This window comes from Eptesicus fuscus, chromosome 1 (genome assembly GCF_027574615.1).
Source record: "Eptesicus fuscus isolate TK198812 chromosome 1, DD_ASM_mEF_20220401, whole genome shotgun sequence".
Taxonomy (NCBI): domain Eukaryota; kingdom Metazoa; phylum Chordata; class Mammalia; order Chiroptera; family Vespertilionidae; genus Eptesicus; species Eptesicus fuscus.
This window is the reverse complement of record NC_072473.1, coordinates 51,940,499-51,965,714: the sequence shown is the minus strand read 5'-3', so window position 1 is coordinate 51,965,714 and position 25,216 is coordinate 51,940,499. Positions and strand designations below refer to the sequence as shown.

Below are 25,216 nucleotides of genomic sequence, written 5' to 3'. Positions count from 1 at the left end.
TTTTCTATTGATTTTTAGAGAGTGGAAAAAGAGAGAGACACACACAGAGAGAAAAATCAATATGAGAGAGACACTTCAATTGGTTGCCTCCGCATGCACTCCCTGACCTAGGATTGAGCCTGCAACTGAGGTAGGTGCCCTTGACTGAAATCGAACCCAGGACCCTTCAATCCTTGTGCTGTATTGACTGAGCCAAACCTCAACCTTTTAATTCTTCCTGGGAAGCCTGGCAGAGACCTCTGTTCCCTGCTGAGCCTTGCTGCCCTCTCTCACTCCCCTTCCCTCTAACCCCGTGTTGCACCTCCCCCCTCTCCATCACCCCCTCCTTTCCTTTCCCTTTCTTTCCTCTCCCCAGTCCTTCTCCCTCTGCCTCTCCCATTCTTTCCCTCCACCTCCCTCCCTGTAGTGTTATCCTTGGCACAGACAGACAGGGACCACCACTCTTCCAATCTCTTACCTTGACTGTGGGTGTTCCAATCATAGGCGAGCCAGGCTAAGGTGAGCACGGGCAAGGTCCAGAAATTAGTGAACACCAGAAAGTAGGGTATAAGGACAATGGGAATAGCTCCTGAGGGGACACAAAGGGTTCATGCCTTTCAGTTCTCTTCAATTTTAATATGCCTTTCATAACTCTGATCTTTGCTCTATACTGAAGGAGCAGGTCAAGGCTAGTGTGAGACCCATCTCTCCTTTTCCCCCCAATCTCCATCTAGTTCTTCTGTGGTCCGGGCTGGCTGCTGAGTCCCTGGATCTGGGTCCCCTTGATGGATGAGATCTTAATTGAGGAAACAGCAGAACCAAGCTAGCACATTCCAGTGGAGAGGGGCTGCCTGTGGTGCACAGGCTGTTTGTTGCTGAGAGGAAAACTTTTTAGAAACTGCTTTTTACTAAGTTCAATTTTGGCTCATTAAAAATGTCTCAAAGGTTCATTGGGTGGGGGGGATGATCTCTGTTAGCAAAGGGCCACAGAATGCTGTGAAATGCAAATGTGATACATCTTATAGCAGTTGGAATTGAATTCCATTTTAAAATCTGCATTCATGAGAAAGGGGCTAAGTACACATCCTATATACTAAAAGCATAATATGCAAATTGACCAAATAGAGGAACGACCCGTCAATATGATGCACACTGACCACCAGGGGGCAGACACTCAATGCAGGAGCTGCCCCCTAGTGATCAGTGCACTCCCACAGGGGGAGTGCCACTCAGCCAGAAGTTGTGCTCATGGCTGGCAAGTGCAGCGGTGGTAGCTGGTAGCGGGAGCCTCTCCTGCCTCTGCTGCAGGCCGGACATCCCCTGATGGGTTCCAGACTGCCTGCAAAGGGCACAGGCCGGGCTGAGGGACCGCACCCCCACCCCAGTGCACAAATCTCATGCACCGGGCCTCTAGTATTGTGAATAAAAAAAGAGCTAGCTAAGGGAATGACTTCTTTGACCAGGTAACCACATCATGGTAGAAAATATTTCAGAGAAGGAGAAGAAAATCAAGAGTTACTTACCCATAGGTTTGTCTCCTACATTTTGAGATGAAAATAACATAGATGAAAATAAAACAAAACAAAATGACATAATGGGCATTTCTTCAAAAAGTTATGTTATGAAATAGAAGAAACCTTAGTGATGGGCTGAATTCCCCTTGTAAGAGCTGGCTGAGATGGTTGTTGTAAGCATGCTGATTAAATAGAAGATAGTGGTGGGAGGAATTTTATGAGAAGCCTCTCATGGATGAGAGTCTTAACACCTCTGACCCTCATGAAATATGAGAGTTAATTTGCTGGATAAGCTTCAGAGAAAACTCGATCAAGTTTAATAAGAATGATTATTAATTAAAGGTAGTCTAAGTGTATCCTTTCTTTTATATCTTTCTTTAAATAAATTTACTTTGTATCCCTAACATTTAGAATAGAGCCTTACATACAGAAGGTGTTTAACAAATATCTGTAGACTGACTGAAAGATAAATGTTTTCTCTTTTCAAGAGTAGGTGAACTTAATTGATTAGTGTTTAGTCAGCATTTATGTTAAAGTGAGCAGTTATTTTTTAAAAGCATAGATGGATTAATTGTGTGCCTTATATCCGATCTCTTTCAACTACCCACAAGTCCCAAAGGTAATCTAAAAGTGCCATACTTGGAGAAACATCATCCCCTTGTGGAATCTATTTGAACTGCAGGTGTGGCATCTCAGGAGACCATAAGTGTTTATGAGGGCAAGCCTGCCAGACCCAGCCTGTGTGAATGTAATCATTCTGTAATCCAAGGTGACAGAAGTGGGATTTAAAGAAATAGGAGGAACAGAAGCCAAACATGGAAGAGCTAAAGCTCATGGAACAAGAAGTTCCTTCACAAAAAGTGAGGGGATTTGAGGCAAGAATGATGAAGAACAACCATTTGTATGTATGTATGTATGTGTGACCCTTCCTTCTTAGATATTATGGCCTTGATACCAGGAGATGCTTCCAGAATCTTGTCCATGTTCAAGGGAGGACTCTTGGAGTGGATTATCAATAAGGAAGTTCACATAAAATAAGCTCCTAATTTAGTTTGTACTAAAGATAGTCAAGCCATTCTACTAGATATGTACTGTGGTATCTCATCATAATTGTAACTTGCATTTTCCTAATATAGTTTAACCTCTATTCTCGAAGTTGATTCATTCCAGAAGGTTGTTTGAGAAGAGATTTGTTTGAAAACTGAATCACCTTTCCCATTGGAAATAATGTAATTTGAATTAATCCATTCCAGACCCCCAAATGATTCTCTGTTTTAACCATTATTATATACTAGTAGCCCGTTTGCACAAAGATTCGTGCAATAGACCTTCATTCACCTGCTGCCTGCACCAGTTTTCTGCCAGCACCGGGGACCCAGGCCTTGGCTGTGGCCACCGCCTTCTGCCATCTTTCAGGGTCTGGGCTTGGCCTCGGGCGGTGGCCTTGGGCTCGGCCGCACCCAACATCCCTGCTAAGGATCGCAGGAGCCAACCCGCAGTGGTTTCCTGCGATTGGCGCAGGCTCCCCGCTGGTGCCCAAGGCTTTCCCGGCCTTGGGCTCGGCCGCACCCAGCGTCCCTGCAACGGTTTCCTGGTGGGCGTGGCTGATGGGCATGGCTTGGTTGGTGGGCGTGGCTTGGGCGTAGCAAAGGTGTGGTCAATTTGCATATTTGTCTATTATAAGGTAAGATAGTACATGTCTAATGTACTGTTTAATCTATAAACACTTCTTTCCTTAAATTTTTTTTTTAAATTTCTTTATTGATTAAGGTGTCACATATTTGTCCTCATCCTCCCATTCCCATCCCACACCCCTTCCCACGGATGCCCCAACCCCCTGTTGAACTTAACCATTGGATAGGCTCATATGCATGCACACAAGTCCTTTGGTTGATCTCTCCCCCCTCCCCCCAACCTCCCCTATCCTCCCTCTGAGGCCCGCTAGTCCGATCGATGCCTCCTTGTTTCTGGTTCTGTTCTTGTTCATCAGTCTATGTTGTTCATCATTTCCCCTAGATGAGCGAGATCATGTGTCACTAGAGATATACTTATAAGAACTGAATGTGAGACGAGCAATAATAGTTATGCTGACAGGCAAATGAATCAGTCTGTAGTGAGTTTCTTTCTGGACCAACAGTTCTTTTGAGACCCAATTTCAATGTCCACCAGTTCCTTATGTGTACATGTCAGCACTGACCCCTCAGCTCTGGATGGTGGACAAATGGTGGTAACGGAGGTCCGACTCCCTCTGGTTTGGTCTTGGCCGGACCCAGGGGCACGGCTTCACCCGGACTCAGGGGCACGTGGCCTCACCCAGACCCAGGGGCGCGTGGCCTCACCCGGACCTAGGTGCGCAAGGCCTCACCCGGATCCAGGGACACATGGCCTCACCCAGACCCAGGAGCGCGTGGCCTCTCCCAGACCCAGGGGCGCGTGGCCTCACCCGGACCAGGGTGCGCGAGGCCTCACCCGGACCCAGGGGCGTGTGGCCTCACCCGGACCCGGGACCCAGCCTCACCCGGATCCAGGGACACATGGCCTCACCTGGACCCGGGGGCGCGTGGCCTCTCCCAGACCCAGGGGCGTGTGGCCTCACCCGGACCTAGGTGCACGAGGCCTCACCCGGATCCAGGGACACATGGCCTCACCCGGACCCAGGGGCGCGTGGCCTCTCCCAGACCCAGGGGCGCGTGGCCTCACCCAGACCTAGGTGCGCGAGGCCTCACCCGGATCCAGGGACACATGGCCTCACCCGGACCCAGGGGCGCGTATCCTCTCCCAGACCCAGGGGCGCGTGGCCTCACCCGGACCCGGGACCTAGCCTCACCTGGATCCAGGGACACATGGCCTCACCTGGACCCAGAGGCGCGTGGCCTCTCCCAGACCCAGGCGCGTCTTTCCTTAAATTTATCGAACCACCACTACTAGCCTTAAATGAATTTTTCTTTTTCTTTTTTTAAAAAATAAATCTTTATTGTTCAGATTATTACAGTTGTTCCTCTTTTTTCTCCCCATAGCTCCCCTCCACCCGGTTTCCACCCCACCCTCGGCCCTTACCGCCCCCCCCCCCCACTGTCCTCATCCATAGGTGTATGATTTTTGTCCAGTCTCTTCCCACACCTCCACCCCTCTTCCCCCCCGGGAATTGTCAGTCCACTCCCTTTCTATGCTCCTGATTCTATTATATTCACCAGTTTATTCTGTTCATCAGATTTTTATTCACTTGATTTTTAGATTCACTTGTTGATAGATATGTATTTGTTGTTCATAATTTTTATCTTTACCTTTTTCTTCTTCCTCTTCTTAAAGAACACCTTTCAGCATTTCATATAATACTGGTTTGGTGCTGATGAACTCCTTTAGCTTTTTCTTATCTGTGAAGCTCTTTATCTGACCTTCAATTCTGAATGATAGCTTTGCTGGGTAGAGGAATCTTGGTTGTAGGTTCTTGCAATTCATCACTTTGAATATTTATTGCCATTCCTGTCTGGCCTGCATAGTTTCTGTTGAGAAATCAGCTGACAATCATATGGGTACTCCCTTGTAGGTAATTAACTGTTTTTCTCTTGCTGCTTTCTCTCTTTGTCTTTTGCTCTTGGCATTTTAATTATAATATTCTCTCTTTGTCTTTTGCTCTTGGCATTTTAATTATGATGTGTCTTGGTGTAGTCCTCTTTGGATTCCTTTTGTTTGGGGTTCTCTGCACTTCCTGGACTTGTAAGTCTATCTCTTTCACCAGGTAGGGGAAGTTTTCTGTCATTATTTCTTCAAATAGGTTTTCAATATCTTGCTCTCTCTCTCTTCTTCTGCACCCCCATAATTCGGATGTTGTTATGCTTGAAGTTATCCCAGAGTCTCCTTACACTATCTTCATATTTTTGGATTCTTTTTTCTTTTTGCTTTTCCGGTTGGGTGTTTTTTGCTTCTTCATATTTCAAATCTTTGACTTGATTCTTGCGATCCTCTAGTCTACTGTTGGATCTCTGTATATTATTCTTTATTTTAGTGTATGCTTAATTTCTAGTTGGTCCTTTTTCATATCCTCGATGGTTTCACTAAATTTATCAGCGGTTTCTAGAAAATTCTTGAAAAACCTTATAACTGTGGTTTTGAACTCTATATCCAGTAGTTTGCTTTCCTCCATTTCTGTCATTTGTGACCTGTTTCTTTGTCTCCACATTTTGGCTGCTTCTCTTGTGTTGATAGAGTGGCTTTGTGTGCTAGGTGTCCTATAGGACCCAGTGGCTTAGCCTCCCCAGTTACCTGAGGTGGACACTCTTGGTGCACACTTTTGTGGGCAGTGTGGACAGTCTTGTTGTAGTTAAGCCTTGATTGTTGTTGGTATCACTGGGAGGAATTGGCCTCCAGGCCAATTGGCTGTGAGAATCAGTTGTGTCTACAGTGGGAGAACTTCTGTGCTGGAGACACCATTATGGGGCAAGACTTGCTGCAGTGGGCTTGGTGCTCACTGAGTCTGCCCCCTGAGTGTGTCCCTTATGGATCTGAGGAGTTGTAATCTGGATGGTCCCACTCTGACCACTGGGTACACTGGCTCTTGGATCTCTAAGGAGGTGCTAATTTAGCCTCTGCCTGAGGTCACCCAGCAGGAGCTATGGCGAGATCTGCAGATTCCTCTTTTTTGTTTGGGGTTTGGAGATGCCCAGATGAGGCCCAGCTGTGAAGCAATGCAAGCTGCTGTGGGGCCTTGGCCCTTCTTTTGGATGTTCTGTGTGCCTTAAATGAATTTTTCATATATTACTGCCTCCGAAATGCTATCACCAGCTAACTGCTTTTCGTTTATCCAATCAACAACAGTTTTTCTACCTGTTCAATTGCCTGTGGTTGTTGTTTTGTGAGCACTTTCACACCCTTAGCAATATTGGCATTCTTGATGGTCTCTTTGTTTTAAAATTGTGCTAATCTTTGACTTCTTCAGCAACAAAAGCATTCTCTCCTTTGTTGCCTCAGAGACTCTTTTTGTCTTGCTGAGGTATCAGCATGAAAGGGTTATCAGGTCGAAAACTGAAGTTTTGGTCCATGGCCGAAACATTTTTTTTTCCGTGAACAACTTGATGGAGAACTGAATTGTTCAAGGTGGGAGATGCTGGAGAACTGAAGTTTTACTGTATTTAATGATGCTTAACACCTTTTCATGTGCTTGTCTGCTTAACACCTTTTCATGTGCTTGTCTGTATATGCTCTTTGGTAAAGTGTTTGTTCAAATATTTGGCCAATTTTTCAATTGGCTTGTTTCTTTTCTCACTGTTGGGTCTTGAAAATTCTTTATATATTCTGGATACAAGTTCTTTGTTGGATATGTGCTTTGCAAACATTTTATTCCAGCCTGTGTTTATCTTTTCACTCTTCTAACAAGGTCGTTCTTAGAGCAAAACCTTTTAAATTTGATGAAGTCCAATTTATCACTTTTTGGTTTGTTTTTGTTTTTACATATTGTGCTTTTGATGTCAAATCCAAGAACTCTTTTTAAAAAAAATATATTGTTATTTTATTTCAGAGAGGGAGAGAGAGAGCTAGAAACATCAATGATGAGAGAGAATCATTGATTGGCTACCTCCTGCATGCCCCCAATTGGGGACTGAGCCTGCAACCCAGGCATGTGCCCTTGATCAGAATTGAACCTGGGACCCTTCAGTCCACAGGCCAACACTCGATCCACTGAGCCAAACTAGCTAGGGCAATCCAAGAACTCTTTACCTAACCATGGGTCATAAAGGGTTTCTCATATGTTTTTTTCCTAAAAGTTTTACTGTTTTGTGTTTTACATTTAGATCTGTAATCCATTTTGAGTTAATTTTTTAATTAAATGTGAGGTTTTGGTCAAGATTTATTACATATGAATATCCAATTGTTTCAACATCATTTGTTAAAAAGACAATCCTTCCTCCATTGAATTGCTTTGCATCTTTGTCAAAAATGATATGGCCAGGACTTCCAGTCAAGATGCTGGCATAGGTCAAATTCAGTACTTGCATCCTTCCATAGCCATATCAAAATTACAGCTAAACTACAGAACAACTATCATTCAAATTAAGGTAGATAGTTAGACAGACATAAGCAGAGCAAGGATGATGGGCCAGATACAGAAGTTCACCAGGTGGAAAGCCCCAGGTGCCTAGCAAAGTTCAATTGTAGGATGGGACCTTGCCCCCAGGGTGACCTTTCCTCCCCTAGCACATTGTTGGTCATGAGGTTTGGACCCCCTGACCTTTTCTCTCTAGAGATAATATCTAAGCCTCAGTTTTATTTCAGCTCCAGGACCAGATAAGCAACAAAAGCAGCCACAGCTGACCTCAGGACCAGCTGCATTGGATAATGACCCCGCACCCCCTCTGTTGCCAGCCAGTCAATCAGTAGAGACCTAGACCTTGAAAGGACACACCTGGAAAACTGCTGAACAGTCTATTGAGACCTTCCCTGGGACCTCCCCTAGAATCTCCCCCCTTAAAACCCTTAGGACAGAGTACCCAGTGCTCTCTCCTTTCTGGGAACATGCTTGCCCCTTTCCCTCTCCCCAACCCCAGGCACATTACCATTACCTTCCTCACCCCAAGCTCCAATTTATAATTTTTTTCCTAAGCCCATCTATTCTATGAATTACTTCTTCCAGTTTTGTGATTTTATAAATAAATTTTCTCTTATAGTTTGAATCTTGGCTCTGAATTCTTTCCTAGCCAGAACGCAAGCTCTGAGATTGCTGAACCTAGGTCCGTTCTGAACACACGGGCCTAACACCTGTTGCTATTCCTGCTGCCTACAACAAAACTGTCTGAAATATAGTTGCATAGAAGTCCTACAACTAGGAATATAAAGAAGAAGCCACATTGAGACTGGTAGGAGGAGCGGAGACATGGCCCCACACCCACATGTGGTGGATAAAAATCAAGAGCGATATCTCAGCTGCAGAGGTTCCCCCTGAGAAGTGAGGGATCCCAGTCCCACATCAGGCCCCCAAGCCTAGGGTTCCAGTGCTGGAAAGAGAAGTACCCACCTGGTGGACAGCTTCAGATGATGTCCAAGCACCACCCAACCACCTTTACAAGCGACATATTCAAGGGATGGACTCAGCGGGAACCAGGCCCTGCTGAAGCAAGTCTTACTCCATGGGGTGGGCCCCTGCATAGCTGGTTTTCCATGGTGGTACAGCCAGTCCTTGCAGTGGATCAGCCTGTGGATAAATCCCTCCAATTGATGTGCCAACAGCAATCAATGCTCACTACAATAGGAGGGTGTACACAGCCCACATGGGGTGAGGGGAGAAACAAGAGTGCCCAGCTTGGGTGATCAGAGAGGCTGTGCCACTGGAACCTACAGTACACCTACTGCACAAGACCACTCTGCCAAGCTTGGGAGAAATAGAGTTCTACCCAATATACAGAAACAAACATGGGGGCTGCCAAAATGAGGATGCAAAGAAACACAACCCAAATTAAAGAACGGAACTCCAGAAAAAAAAACTAAACAAAATGAAGACAACCAATATACTAGATGCAGAGTTTAAAACACTGGTTATAAAGATGCTCAATGAATTTAGGGGAAGAATAGATGAATGCATGAGAACTTCAACAAAGAGATAGGAAACATAAAAATGAAAATAGAAAACATAAAAAGAACCAGTCAGAAATAAAGGATACACTACATGAAATGATGAATGATTTACAGGGAATCAACAGTAGAGCAGATTAAACTAAGAATCAAACCAGTGATTTGGAATATAAGGAAGCAAAAAAACACCCAATCAGAACAGAAAAAAAAATTCAAAAAATGAAGATGGTATAAGGAGCCTTTGGAATATCTTCAAGTGTACCAACATTTGCATCATGGAGTGCTGGAAGGAAAAGAGAGAGAACAAGAAATTGAAAGCCTATTTGAAAAAAATAACAGAAAATTTCCCTAAACTGGTAAAGGAAATAGACATACAAGTCCAGGAAGTGCAGAATGTCCCAATCAAGATGAACTCAAAGAGGCCCACACCAAGACACATCAGGATTATAATGCCAAAGGTTAATGACAAAGAGAGAATCAAAAGCAGCATGAGAAAAGCAGTTAGTTACCTGCAAGGGAGCTCCCATAAGACTGTCAGCTGATTTCTTAGCAGAAACTTTTCAGGCCAAATGGGATTTGCAAGAAATAAAGTGATGAAAAGCAAGGACCTATACACAAGATTATGCTACCCAGCAAAGCTGTCATTTAGAATTGAAGGTCAGAAAAAGAGCTTCCCAGACAAGGAAAAGCTAAAGGAGTTCATCACCACCAAACCAGTATTACATGAAATGTTAAAAAGTCTTTAAGAAGAAAAAGGAAAAGAAGATAAAAAATATGAACAATAAAATGGCAATAAATGCATATCTATCAACAATTTAATCTTAAAAACAAAATGAATTAAAAAGTAGAACAGAAACAAATTTGTAGATACAGAGAACATTTTTAAAAATATCCTCACCAGAGGATATTTTTCCCATTGTTTTTTTAGAGAGAGGGGAAGGAAGGGAGAGAAGGGGGAGAGAAAGAAAGAGAAACATTGACATGAGAGACACATATTGATTGGTTGCCTCCCACACGTGCCACTACAAGGGCTGGGGATGAACCTGCAACCTAGGTATGTGCCCTTGGCCTGGAATCGAACCCACGACCCTTTGGTCCACAGGCTGACACTCTAACCACTGAGAAAACTGGCCAGGGCACAAAGAACATTTAAAAAAAGATTTTTATTGACTTTTAGAATGAGAAGGGGAGAGAGAAAGAGAGAGAGAGAGAGAAAAAAAAACATCAATGTCAGAGAGTAACATCAACCGGCTGCCTCCTGCATGCCCTCTGCTAGGGATTGAGCCTGAAACCTGGACATGTGACCTGACTGGGAATCAAACCTTAACCTTTCCGTGCATGGGACAATGTTTAACCAACTAAGCTACACCGGCCAGGGCTATACAGAGAACATTTTGACAGTTTTCAGATGGGAGGGTATTGGGGGATGAGTGAAAAAGGTGAAGGAATTAAGTACAAATTGGTAGTTACAGAATAGTCATGGGATATAAAGTATAGCATAGGAAATATAGTCAGTAATCCTATATAATAAAAGCCTAATATGCTAAGTGTCTGGTCTGTGCAGAATATAGTCAAACACTGCTGCAGTTAAATATTTTACCCTTTCTTCTCCCTGCGTGATCTACAATAATCTGCTTTGTGTTGATATTTACTGCTGTGTTGCTGACAATTACCTGAAAGAGAAGTTGGGGTGCTTCCCTGGGCTGGAAAAAGTTTAGCTACATCAGAAAGCAGGTCTAATTAAGCAAGTTTTTTCTATATCTATAAAAGGCTAAGTTGACTGGCACATGCACGATACATATAAAGCTCTCACTGACGACAATCGCATACGTGTGTTTCTATCTGTCATTGTTGATCGTGAATTTAGTTGACACTTCTATTATAGAGAAAGGGCAAATAGCAATATTAAAATAGTTCTTCTAATTAATTTCCTTTCAATGTGCATGAATTCATGCACTGGGCCACCAGTCCTATTTAATAATAGAGTAATATGTAAATCATCACTCCGCCACACTCACAAGCCACGCCCACCAACCACGCCCACCAACCCATCAGAAAGCGAATATGCAAATACACCCAACCAAGATGGCCACAGCCTCGGAGAGCGGCCATGGTTGGAACTGGGCCATTGGAGCCGAAGATCAGAGGGGAAGATCGGAGCCAGCTGGGGTCCCCCACAGGCGATCAGAGCCAGCTGGGGGTCCCTGCCCAGGGCCTGAGCCTCAAACAGAGGCTTGCAGCATTGGCTGGGGTGGAGCTGGGCCATTGGAACCAGCTGGGATCCCCTGCGGTGATCGGAGCCAGCTGGGGGTCCCTGACCAGGGCCCAAGCCTCAGCCAGAGGCTTGCAGCCTTGGCTGGGGGTGGAGCCTGGTGATCGGAGACAGCTGGGGGTTTCTGCCCAGAGCCCAAGCCTCCGCCAGAGGCTTGCAGCCTTGGCCATTGGGGCGGAGCTGGGCGATCAGAGTGAGCTGGGGGTCCCTGCCCAGAGTCCAAGCCTCGGCCGTGGATGGAGCCGGGTGATAGAGCCAGCTGGGGTCCCCTGAAGGCGATTGGAGCCAGCTGGGGATCCCTGCCCAGAGCCCAAGCCTCTGCCAGAGGCTTTCGGCCTTGGCCGTGGGTGGAGCCGGGCGATTGCGCCAGCTGGGGGTCCCTGCGGGCGATCAGAGCCAGCTGGGGGTCCCTGCCCAGGGCCCCAGCCTCAAACAGAGGCTTTAGGCCTTGGCTAGGGGTGCAGCCAGGCGAGAGGAGCCAGCTGGGGTCCCCTGCAGGCGATCGGAGCCAGCTGGGGGTCCCTGCCCAGAGCCCAAGCCTCGGCCAGAGGCTTGCAGCCTTGGCTGGGGGTGAAGCAGGGCCATGGAGCCAGCTGGGGGTCCCTGCCCAGGGCCCGAGCCTCAAACAGAGGCTTGAGGCCTTGGCCAGGGGTGGAGCCAGCTGGGGGTCCCCTGCCAAGGGCTGGAGGCTTTAGGCCTTGGCAGGGGCGGAGCCGGAGATCTGAGGAGATAGGTGTGAACTACAGAGGAAACACCTTTTCTGACTGCTCATTGGCTAAGCTCCCTATATGCCACTGGTAATGTTCTTAGTAACTTGGGTATAAGAATCCAAAAAGGTGATCTAGGGCTTTTCCACCACACTCCTGGGGAAAAAAACGAAGGTCCGCAGCTGGAGGGCTAAGAAATGTCATAACCTGCCCTACACGGTTTGGCTCAGTGGATAATGACTAGGTTTGCCAACAGCAGAGTCCAGGTTAGATTCTGATCAAGGGCATGTACCTAAGTTGCAGGCTCCTCCCTGGCTGGGGCCCAGGTCAGGGCTCATGCAGGAGGCAACCAATCAAAGTATTCCTCTCACTTTGATGTTTCTCTCTGTGTTTCCCTTTCTCTTTCACATTCTCTAAAAGTCAATGGGAACATATACTCAGGTGAGGATAAAAAAAAAAAAGGAAAGAAAGAAATGTCATATTCTATGAAAGACACATCTTGAAAATGCCTAAAGAAAGTTGTCATTTTTTCTTGGTGACGGGACTGGAGTTCGTGTTGATGAAAACACCTTGGTGGCTGCGGTGACTGGCAGTGGCTCCAGCAGCGGGGTGGTGGGGCTGGTGCCTTTCCCTGATCAGCCTGGTTGTCTCTCACAAAGGGAGGCCAGACTTCGGCTTAGGCCCACTCCCTATGGAGAGCGGGCCTAAGCCGTCAGTAGGACATTCCCTGAGGGCTCCCAGTATGTGAGAGGAGGCAGGCTGGGCTGAGGATACCCCCCCCACACACACAGTGCACGAATTTCATGCACCGGGCCCCTAGTATTTTAATAAAATCCCATATAACCTTCAACTATATCTCCCTCTTGTTAACATTTTACATTTGATTTATCTCTAAATATAAATACACTAGAGGCCCAGTGCACAAAATTTGTGTACTGGGGGGTGGTGTCCCTCAGCCCAGCCTGCACCCTCTCCAATCTGGGACCCCTCAGGGGATGTCCGACTGCTAGTTTAGGCCCGATCCCACGGGGCAGTCAGACATCCCTCTCACAATCCGGAACTGCTGGCTCCCAACCACTTGCCTGCCTTCCAGCCTGATCACCTCCTAACCACTCCCCTGCCAGCCTGATCGACACCTAAATGCTCCCCTGCTGGCCCGATTGCCCCTAACTGCCCTCCCCTGCTGGCCCGGTCACCCCCAACTGCCCTCCCCTGCAGGCCTGATCCCCCCAACTGCCCTCCCTCCCCTGCAGGCCCAGTTGCCCCCAACTGCCCTCCCCTGCTGGTCTGGTCGCCCCCAACTGCCCTCCCCTGCTGGCCTGATTGCCCACAACTACCCACCCCTGCCGGCCATCTTGTGGTGGCCATCTTTGACCACATGGGGGTGGCCATCTTGTGTGAGGGTTTGAGGGTCAATTTGCATATTACCTCTTTATTATATAGGATATAAATATATATGTTTGTATTTGAGAGTACATTGCAGAGATGACAACACTTTGCCCCTAAATACCTAAGTGTGTATTTTCTAAAAACAGACTTTCTCTTCCTTTATAACACCCACAGTGTTTTATTAAATTTGGAAATTTTAATATTTATGCAAAATTCTTATCTAATACACTCTGCTTGGATTTTTACTTGAATTGCATTACATTTATAGATCAATTCTGGGAGAATTGACATCTTTACATACTGAGTCTTCCAATCTATGAATGCAGTATAACTCTAACTGTTTAGGTCTTTAATTGTTTTCATTAATATTTGATAGTTTTCAGCCTACAAGTACTGTAAAGGTTTTGTTAAATCTATTCATACATATTTCATTTTTGGGAAGTATTGAAATGGTATTGTTTTTTAAGTTTCTATTTTAAATTTTCAATTGTTCTCTACTAGTATATAGAAATGTAGTTAATTTTGTCTCCATTGTTTAATTTCTTTATTGTTTGAAGTATTACATATTCTCATTTTCCCCCCATTGACCTCTACCTGGCCATCCCCCCCCAGCACATGCCCTCACCCCCCTACTGTCTGTGTCCATTGGTTATGCTATAAGCATTGCATAAAAGTCCTTTGGTTGATCTCCTCCCACACACCCTTCCCTGCCTTCCCTCTGAGGTTTGACAGTCTGTTTAATGTTTCTGTGTCTCTGGATCTATTTTTGTTCATCAGTTTATGTTCTTTATTATATTCCACAAATACATGAGATCATGTGATATTTCTCTTTCTCCGACTGGCTTATTTTGCTTAGCATAATGTTCTCCCGGTCCATCTATGCTGATGCGAATGAGTTCTTTCTTTTTACAGCAGCAGAGTATTCCATCAAGTAGATGTACCACAGGTTTCTAATCCACTCATCTGCGGATGGGCACTTAGGCTGCTTCCAAATCTTAGCTATTGTAAATTGTACTGCTGTGAACATAGGGGTACATATATCTTTTCTGATTGGTGTTTCTGATTTCTTTTTTATATGTGTCTTGTATCCTGTCATTTTGCTAACCTGATTTGTTAGTTCTTGGGAGGGATTTTGTTTTTGTTTTTGTTTTTAGTAAATTCCTTGGGATTTTCTACACAATCATATCATCTATGAATTAGGACATTCTTAGATTTTTTTTTCAATCTGCATGCTTTTCTTCTTGCCCTATTGCCATTGCTAGTGTGATGTTGAATGTATATGGTAGGAGTGGACATCTTGCTTTGCTCCCAATCTGAGGAAGAAAGCTTTAAGTCTTTCACCATTAGCATAATGTTAACTTTAGGTTTTTTTTGTAGATGGTCTTTATTAAGTTGAGGAAGTTTCCTTCTATTCCTAGTTTACTGAGAGAGTTTATCATGATTGAAGTTGATGTCTGTCAACTGCTTTTTCTACATTTGTTTATATTATCATGTGTTTTTTTCTTTCTTGGATGGTTAATAGTTTACATTGATTAATTTTCAAGTATTTACACTTGCATTCCTGGAATAAAGCTCACATGGTCGTGTCATATTATGCTTTGTAATATATTGCTGGATTCGATTTGCTGGGATTTTGTTGAGGATTTTTGCATTTTTATTTACAAGGAATAGTGGTCTATAGGTTTTTTGTGTACTGTTTTTGTCTGGCCTTGGCATCACAGTTTCGCCTCATAAGGGAGTTGGCAAGTGTTCCTTCCTCTTCTATTTTCTGGATAAGATTGTGTAGAATCTGTGATATATATCCTTTAAATTGTTTGGTGGAATCCATTTAGGCCAGCAGATTACTGTTTTGGAAAGTTTTTAACTTTCCATAATTGATATTTAATTTAACTAGTAGTTGTAGATTACCTATTTTATCTAGGGTGGGTTTTGGTTGTTTGTAGTTTTTGAGAAAGTCTCCAAATACCATTGCTGATTTGTCTATTTTTCTTTTCAGTTCTGTCAGTTGTTGTTTCATATATTTTGAAGCTCTATTGTTAGGTGCATACAGTTAGGATAGCTATGTCTTCTTGGTAAATTGACCTTTTTATCATTATGTAATATATCTCTGGTGCTGACTTTCTTAAACCTGTACAGCCTCAAATTACAAAGGATTACTTAAAGATAGTACCAATATGAATCTAAGTTTGTCCTCTCTTCAAGTCATCTTTGATTCATCTCACTTGCTCACTTTCCCCATATAGTAATAGCCAATATTTACTATATACTCATTATGTAAAACTGTTTTACATGCATATTTTATTTAATCTTTGTACATACCTCATTAGGACAGTAATTCTCATTTTGTGGATGAGCAACTCAGGCTAAGAGAGGTTAAATAACCACCTGAGGTCACATAGCTAGCTTGTAGGGAAGCCAGAGTTGAGAACACAATGTGTCTTATTCCAGAGACTGTACCTTTAACCATTAACTTGTTCTTATTGCTTCCTGTCAGTTCTGTCTTCCAAACATCTTTCAAATTATCCTATTCCCATCTCCATGCTACTACCTTGTTCAAACTTTCATCACCTATCTCCTGGATGACTGCCACTATTCCTAAGTAGGCCCTGTGCTTACATTTGAGCCATGACACAGTAGCAAGCTGAATAAAAATCAGAGTCTGTCCCTCTGCCACATATAACCAAAAATGGCTGGCTTATCAAAGATGCATTTCTGTGGCTTTGTGATTACTTAGTAGATCTAAATTAACTATAGATATCATAAGCTGTGGGAATAAATGCTGATTTAAAAATTCAACAACTAACATGTCTTCCCATCACTCTTAGGATCAAGTCCAGTCTTGTAACCTTGATTTCAAAGGCCATCCATGATGGAGCCCCGGCCACCACCTTGTTCTCTGCATGCCACCATCCTGTTCTGTCAGTTCTTTCAACTCTGTGCACGTTGTTCCTTTTACCTAGAAGATTCTTTCCTCAGCTCTTTGCCTGACTAGTTGCTATTCATCTTTCAGACCTCGGGAAAAATCTCAGTTTCAATATTTTGGAGCTGTTGTTGACTTCTCTCCCTTTCCAAAAAAAAAAAAAAAAATCTCTCCAATTCACCCTCCTGCCTCTGTCTCCATTGCTACTTCTTTGGTCCAGGACTTGATCTCCTCTGGTCTAGATTGCAGTCATGTGTCTACTCTTTGTCTTCTAGTCTCTTCCGCTCCAGTCCATTTTACATGCTACTGCCAGATAATTTTTTAAAGAACAGTCATAATGTCCTTTGCTTCCTCAGAAACCTTCTATGTTTTCCTACTGCTGACAGAATAAAGTCTGAACATGTTAGCTTGGCATTTAAGGCTCTCTATGGACTGCACCCCCCCCACCACCACTTTCCTAGCCTCATTTCTCAGTACCTGCATTCACACCCTTTATGCTTTAGCCCAGTATTCCTCAAAGTGTGGTCCCATACCACTGAAAGGACACTAGATGATGTGAGTTGGTGTATGGATAAAAAGTTAGTTTAATGTGTAATGAATAAAAGTGAATTCATGGCAGTGATATAAAGTTTCTGGTTGAAATACATAAATTTAGGTTACATAAATGAACCAATTTGGAAAAATGTTCAGTAATAATAGCATAGGAGGTATTCATCCATGGAAAGAACCAGAAGGTGGGATGTAAATGGCTGAAGTATGGGAAACAGGGGCTCAACTACCTTAGTTTACTCCTATTTCCTCAGTCCATCATGTAATTTCACATCTTCATGCCTTTGGGGATGCTGTTCTTATTCTGACTACCCTATCCCCAACATTCTACCTATCAAAATTCTCCCAACCTTTAAAGCTTAGCTCACATGATACCTCTTTGGTGATATGTTTGCTGCTTCTCTAGTCAGAATTAAGGGCTTCCTCCTCCACATACCCATAGCACATTACTTTATGCTTCTACTTTCCCTGTTTGATTTTGCTGCTTGTGTAGTTAGTAGCTTACACATATGGTCCTTTCCCTACTAGACAGTAAGATTCTTGAAAACAGCCATTAGCACAGTGCCAAGCAGGGGCAAGATGACCCATAATAAAATGTTACATTAAATTGTACCACTGGTAGAAGTTTGATTTCAAAATTCTCCATGAGTAGGTGAAAGCTAAGAGTAAGAGAAACCACCAACAGAAGGAATTGGCCCTTATTCCAAACAAGTAAAGGCCTTCTGAGGTTCCAGGGTGTGCATGTGTATATAAGGCTATAGGCAATCAGTTATTTCCAGTGTAAAGCAAAGACCCAGCATTCTAATCAAAGCCTTAAAAAAAATCTAAGAACATGGCTGGTGTGTCCAAGGTGAGTATCTGTGGTTTTGTGGTTATTTTTTGGATCCAAATTAACTATAGATCTAAGAATCTGTGGGAATCAAAGGTAATCTAATAATTCAACAAACATTGAATGAGCACACCTCATGTGAACTCTCTGTGCTACAGGCCATGCAGACAGGGCTGGGGACTAGAAGGAGAAGGGTAAATATGGAAATTATGAAAATAATTTAAGTACAGTCATTGATACCATGTACACAGGATTTTTAATTAAGAAGCACTTAAGGTACATTATCTCATTTAATCCTCTCATGACCCTGAAAGTAGATAATTTTATCATCCCTGTTTTATATATGAAGAAGCCGAGGCTCAGAGAGGTCATGTGCCTTCACTCCAAGCTTTGGGGGAGAAAGTGTAGTGTTTGTTGAGTCTTTATTATGTTCCAAGAGCTATTTTAAGCACAATGTGTGTGTTAACTCATATTAACACATGTAGAAAATAAATTTCTTGCTTTCCAGAAATTCATAGTCTAGTGGGGAAGAATGAACCATAAATACATCCCAGAGAGTAAGAACTATGCAGTCAGAGCTCCAATGTCATTCTATGGGAACCTAAGGAAAAGACTATTCCTTATTAATGGAGAATCAAGAAAGACTTCTTGTAGAAGGGAAGATTTAAGTTGAATTTTTGGAAGAAGAATATAATTTTCACATATAGATTAGTGAAGGAAGAGCCTTCCATGTACAAGGAAGAAATTTAGCAAAGGCCTGGAGGTAGAGGAGTCTAAAGCCCAGGAGTAACACCATAACCTCCAAACTCAGGAAGCCATGGAATAGGAGATGAAGCTGGGAAGGAAGCTGGGTAGATTAGGCCTGGTGCTGAAGGGAATGAGACACCAGTAAAGGTTATTAAGCAGAGGAGTAGTATGACCATATCTGTGTATCAGGAAGGTATTTTAGGCTAACTGTGGGAACAAGAGAAACCGTAGGCAGGGAGATAAGCTAAGAGTTGCAATGATTTAGGTGAGAGGCAATGGGAACCTGAAATGGGTTGCTATTTACCAAATCATTTTGAAAGATAATATGGAGGTAGAATTTTCAGGGTTTGGTGATTGGTTGTATGTATGGAGTGAAGGAAAAGGATTAGTGAATAATGCTTTGAAGGGGCCTGTGGGAATGCTGGCAATGTATCAAAGTCTCTATTTGCCCAATTTTCTAAGATCTAGTTAATGCCAATTTCTATAACAGAAGGAAAGAAAATAAATATCTATTAAGGATTTTCTTGCTTCTTTGATTTTTGGAATGGTCTTCAGAGGCAGGTATTATGCTCTGTTTCTACAATGGTGGAGGGTGAATGACTTGCTCAAAGTCACACAGAAAATAATAGTGACTTATTTGTACAGGGTCACATAGCAAGTAAGTGGCAGACCTGGTCTGTGTGACTTCCAAGACAATGATCTGTTTTTGTAGTATCAGAAACTAGAAACATAAGTAATGTGTATTTATAAAAATAATTTTTTAAAAAGAAACTAGAAAAAGAAGACACACACAGATGTTCAGGAGAGAGAAAAAAGAATAAGATGTGGACTTAAAGGTCTCTACTGAGGAAGCAGAAATCTAGAAGAATTGTCAATTTAGTGTCAAGTCTGGTCTTAGGAGAAATATAATGACAAGACATGGCTGGCTCCTGTTCTCATGGAGCTTATTGGGTAGAAGGGGACAACAAATATAAAGGCTGCTACCCAACCTGTTTGTACAAAGTGCTCTGGATTTTTAGAGTTGATGTAGTCTCTGGTTGTCTGGGAAACATTGTAGAGAAGCTGTGACTTAAGCAATATCTGAAAGGAAGGGTTGTCCATGGATAATCCAGGAAGAGTGATCAGGGCATTTCCAGTGGAGGAAATAGAGCAGAGGTGAGGCAGTGGGAGAGTACCATTAGTGTTTGTTTTGTGAATAGATTGCCTGGAAGACAAGCTTCATATAGGGTAAGAGTAGGAGGATGAGCTAGTAAAGAGAGCAAGAGAGTGGAGGAGGGCCTTGAATGTCCAAGCTAACACATTTATGCTTCATTGAGTAAGCGATGGGAAACCACTGACTATTTTTGAGCAAGAGAGGGCTGTAATTAAAGATGCTTTTGAAAGACTCTTCTGGGAGCAGGCAGTGGAGTAGATTGGAGAGGGTAGAGAGTAGAGAATAGAGGGCTAGGAAAGAGGGTATTGTAACATTTTAGGTAGATCGTGATATACTAGTAAGCCCAGAAAAGAAGAGACAGATTGAAAGCCATCTTCTATATAGGACAGTGATGGCGAACCTATGACACGCGTGTCAGCACTGACACGTGTAGCCATTTCTGATGACACGCGGCCGCATGCCGAGGATGAAACATTTGCTGCTCCTGAGGATGAAACATTTGCGACTAGAGTCTTGGAGTTAGTTTTTTCCTCAAAGTGACACACTACCCGAGTTATGCTCAGTTTTTTGGCGAAGTTTGACACACCAAGCTCAAAAGGTTGCCCATCACTGATATAGGAGCTGGCCTTCAGAGGGCTCTCAGGGCTGTAGCCTAATTCTAAGAGTCATGGGCATTTATATTCCACATCTCCCTCAAACAGTTTTTTAATTCCTTTCTTCTCATTCTTCCCTCCCTCCTTCTTGTCTCTTTGCCTTTTCCATTTTTCCTCTCCCATCACTTTCAGTAATGCTCAGTAATTAGCCATGATTCTGAACATCATTTGGGAAGGAGAAGCACTGAGAGATGCTCTGAGCAAGACAGAGGAATAAAGGAAAGAGGGTGAGAAAGAGAAAGAAGAAGGAAATTAGTAATGAAGTAAAGAAGGAAGGAAGGAAGGAAGGAAGGAAGGAAGGAAGGAAGGAAGGAAAGGAAAGGAAAGGAAAGGAAAGGAAAGGAAAGGAAAGGAAAGGAAAGGAAAGGAAAGGAAAGGAAAGGAAAGGAAAGGAAAGGAAAGGAAAGGAAAGGAAAGGAAAGGAAAGGAAAGGAAAGGAAAGGAAAGGAAAGAAGGAAAGGAAAGGAAAGGAAAGGAAAGGAAAGGAAAGGAAAGGAAAGGAAAGGAAAGGAAAGGAAAGGAAAGGAAAGGAAAGGAAAGGAAGGAAAGAAGGAAGGAAGAGAGGGAGGGGAAGGAAAGAAGGGAGGAAGGGAAGGAGGGAAAGAGGAAGGAAGGAAGAAAGGAAAGATGTAAGAGAGGGAGGGAGGGGAGGAGGGAGGGAGGAGAGGAGGGAGGAAGGACAATTTTTTTTTGTATGGAGCATTTACTGTGGACCGGGCTAGAGGATGGAGATACTGAGGTATCAAGATGTTACAGTACTTGTCTGAAGTCACACAGCTAATGGTTTTATATCCAAGTCTGACAAACTCCAGAACCCACATCCTGTTCATCATGCCACACTGCTTTCCTTTCCTGCCTTCCCTGATCCTCTCAACTTAGTGTAATAATTTCTTTTTTGAAACCCTAATATCAATTTGTTGTGGCTCTTTCACTTACCACAGTCTGTCCTACATTGTAGTGACTTGTGCATATGCCCAGCACTAACACATAAAATGAACAATGGTGAACAATGGTGGAATGAGCGATTGGTTTATCTTTGTTACTAGATAGTAGGGGCATGGACAGCCAAGGTCTTATAATTAGTATTTTCTCTATTACTGCTGAACTGATTTGAGTATCTCTTAGGTACATCTGTGTACATCACAACTGTTAGATGCTTGGTAACCTCCAACACTCAGGATTTGTGTTGTTCTTTCTAGCATAATCACTAAAAGAATAGAAACAGAATGTATAATACCTAAATCAGTAGAGGAAGACAAATGGAATAATAATCAATTGGAAAAAAGTCAAGACAAATGGCCAAAAAGCATATGAAAAGATGATAAAAACACTGATCATTAGGAAAATTCAAATTAAAACGAGGAGATATCATCTCACATCCATTAAGATGGTTACTATAACAAAGAAAATAAAGAAGTGTTGGCAAGGATGTGGAGAAATTCAAACTCTTGTGCACTGTTGGTGGGAATGTAAAATGGTGCAGCTGCTATGGAAAACAGTATAGCAGTTTTTAAATTTTTTTAATGGTCCAGCAATTCCACTTCTGGGTATATATCCAAAATAATTGAAATCATGTCTCAAAGAGATAGTTGAACACCCATGTTCACAGCAGCACTATTCACAATAGCCAAGAGATGGAAGCAACCCAAGCATCCATCTATAGAAGAATGGATAAACAAAATGTGATATTTACAGACATTGGAATATTATTCAGGCTTAAAAAGGAAAGAAATCCTGTCACATATTATAACACGGATGAATCTTGAAGACATTATATTAAATGAAATAAGCCAGTCACAAAAGAACAAATAGTGTATGAGTCCACTTATATGAAGTACCCAATGTACACTTATATGAAATACCCAATGTAGTCAAATTCACAGAGATAGAAAGTAGAAGGCTGGTTGCCATGGGCCGGGAGGAAGCGAGAATGGGGATTGTTGTTTAATGGGTACAGAGTTTCAGGTTTGCATGATGAAAAAGTTCTAGTGATGGATGGTGGTGATGGTTGCACAACACTGTGAATGTACTTAATGTCACTGAATTGTACACTTAAAAATGGTTAAGGTGGTAGATTTTATGTTATGTATATTTTAGCACGATTTTTAAAAACTTTAAAAAATGCAGGTGAAAGAAAAGATTCACATTTATTATTAGTGTTTTTACATAAGACACATCAATGCCATCATTTGTCTCTGACATCCTCAGTCCACTTCTCCAGCTCTTTCAGGATGACTATAAGCTGGTAAGATTGGGTGTGGGCATTACCAGGAAGTGAGCTCTCACCTTCTTGGACCCTTACATATTCAGTGTTGGCTATGCCTTCTACCTTATCCCTGTCCAGAGACAGTGTCCTTTGAGAGGGGAAAGGAAGAGAAAAAAATGTTTAAGAATAAACTTTTTTCTGGGAGAAAAGTGAGAACATTTCCTTGAGGACAGCTCCCCAGAAGAGCCAGAACAATCTGAGCCCTTGTGTCAAATACCATACAAAAGCTTTCTGTGGTGGGATAAACCCAACACCTAAAGAGGCCAGCTCACACAGCTCTTTCTCTTTTGACCTTCTCTTCCTGCTCTCTTTGCCCCATCTCTCTGGGATCCAGACTTGAAGTGGCGGCTGCCATCACAATGACAAGTCTCTTAGGACATTCTTGTGCCCCTCACTTCCCTAGCTAAGGGCTGGAACTTATCAAAGGGGTCTTTTTGAGGAAGTTAAGATGAATACAAAGGAAAACAAGAAGAAAATATGAAACAATAGAAACAAATACATTTACAGAAAAAGTGCTTCCTTCTCTTATTACCAGAGTCAAGCCTATGATGGACTTGATTTGACTTCAATAAAGCTCAATAAGTTTTCATCTTTTTGGGGGTGATGGGCCCCTTTGACAGAACGGTGAAGCCTATGGAACCTTCCCTGAATAATATTTTTAATGCACAAAATAAAAAAACAGATTTACAAAGGAAACTCAACATATTAAAACACAGTTATCAAAACATTACAAAAAAGTGACATAGTAACATGGGGTTCTTGATTTATGCATTAAATAACCATACCTAATGGTAGTTCAAATATCTATAAGAATTTCAAAACAGTCATGAGCATAAATGAAATATCTGCAGCAACTGGCATATACGATGTGTACATCTCTGCGATGTCTATTACTAACACATTCACAAGTACTGCTAACACTTCTGTGGTTTGTTGTCTACACTCATCAATTCTATTTGAAAATAGTGATAATAAAGAGGCATTTTTTCCCCATCCAAATTCAAAGTGACCCAACCCCCAATTCGAGGTCCTAGTTAAGAACCTCTGCTTTAAGGGGTCATACAGCCAGATGTCCATGGATTGGAATAGGCTGCCTCCTACTTGTCTCATTCTTCGGGATGACATTTCTCCCTGTCCAGTTTTAAGCTTGCCCCTTAATTGGCTACCCACAAAGTCCTGGTTTCTGACTGGGAGTCCACTGAACAGCTGGCCTTTTCTCAAAATTCTTTCTAATGAGTTACTCAGGAAGCCCTGAGATTTTTCAGAATTCTCTCACTATTACCTTATATTGGGAAATCACCTTACACTTACCTAGTAACACCAATGCTGCAAGCCACCACCACCTTTGCCCCAGTCCATGAATCTGACTCTGAACTAGAGGGGGCAGTCTTGAGAAGGCTGGGGTGATCTTTAAACTAGAACAACTACAGCCTCATTCCTGGCCTTCACACCCCTCAGTTGGAAAGAGAGAAATCCAGTGAACTCAACAGTAGCCATATCTTGAGTGAGGAGGCACAGTCCTTCCCAGAGGGAGGGTACCAACCAAATGATCTCTTTGGAGCCTTCCTCATTTGTGGATTCCTGGCCTCTTTCTTGGCCTGTTTCCATGTGTTCTCTAGCTCTTGGGGTTCACTCACCTAAAATTATGTAGACTGGGAGCCACTGCAGAACTGAGAAGGTTTGAAGGATCTCCTGAAGATTCTGTCGGGAGAGGAAGGCCATGACCATGGTGCTGTTCTGTTGTGGCAAGAAGCCCAAAAGGAAGGCCAGCGTCTCTAAAGCTGAGGTGCTTACAGGTGCTTTGCTTTAATCTGTTATCACTGAGTCCCTTTAGCTGCTGGAGATTTTAGGGTTGACCTAAACTTTCCTCCAGTCTTCTCTGTTTCTCTGCCCCGCCCCAACTTCCTACACACATCAGATTTCAGATCCTACGATCTAATCTCCCTAATATACATATATCCTTTCTCCATGGGTGCTCAGTTGCAATGAGGCAGAAATGGCCTTGGGGTGGTTCTAGCTATGTGTGTGTGGGGAGGGAGTCCCTGATAAATTTGTGCAGAAAAAAGAATGTCTTAGGCCTCAAATAGGACCTCTGAGAGCAACCTGCTACCTTTCACTGCTTAAGAAAAGGGACCTGGGAACTGCATTTGTTTCTGCCCTAGTAGCTACTCTTTGCTCCCTCCTGTCTCCTGCTGAGGGGTCTTTTTCTGCATGGATATCTATACTTCTCAAATCCCTCTTTGTGCCTCTATTCACAGGGTCTCTGTATCAGTGGTCAGACACCATATGATAGAGTGGGAAAAGCATTTCACAGAGAGCAGACCTAAGTTCCAGTCCTAGCTCCACTATGTTTTTCCTATGACACTTTTGGAAATTGCTCATTTCTCTACAACTCAGTTTGACCATTCATTGTTGGGAGGCAGTGTACTGGTTAGGGACATGGACTTCAAAGCACAGATGTGAAGAGGGCTGGAGTATTCAGTTCTGACACAAATTGGTAAAACTTTGTGCCTTGGTTTCCCCTATCTATAAAATGGCAATAATAATAATAATAGTACCTACTTCATAGGGTTGTTCTGAGAATTAAGTGAGTGAATGAATATGAAGTGTACAGCCTGGCACACAATAGGCATTAAGTGTTTCCTGTTACTATAATTTGTCTATTGAATATCTAC

The 25,216-nt window shown here is 43.0% G+C and overlaps 1 protein-coding gene across 1 annotated transcript in view; it reads right to left on the bottom strand.

The window, feature by feature from the left end:
- The window catches only part of DGAT2L6 (diacylglycerol O-acyltransferase 2 like 6), a 32,795-nt gene extending 8,532 nt beyond the window's left edge, over positions 1-24,263 (bottom strand). The window contains exons 1-2 of the mRNA XM_008155959.3: positions 24,179-24,263; positions 458-568 (exon numbers count right to left, since the gene is read on the bottom strand). Coding sequence (XP_008154181.2) covers positions 458-568; positions 24,179-24,263 — 196 coding nt within the window. The remainder of the gene's footprint in view (positions 1-457; positions 569-24,178) is intronic.
- Between the last annotated feature and the right edge of the window lie 953 nt (positions 24,264-25,216).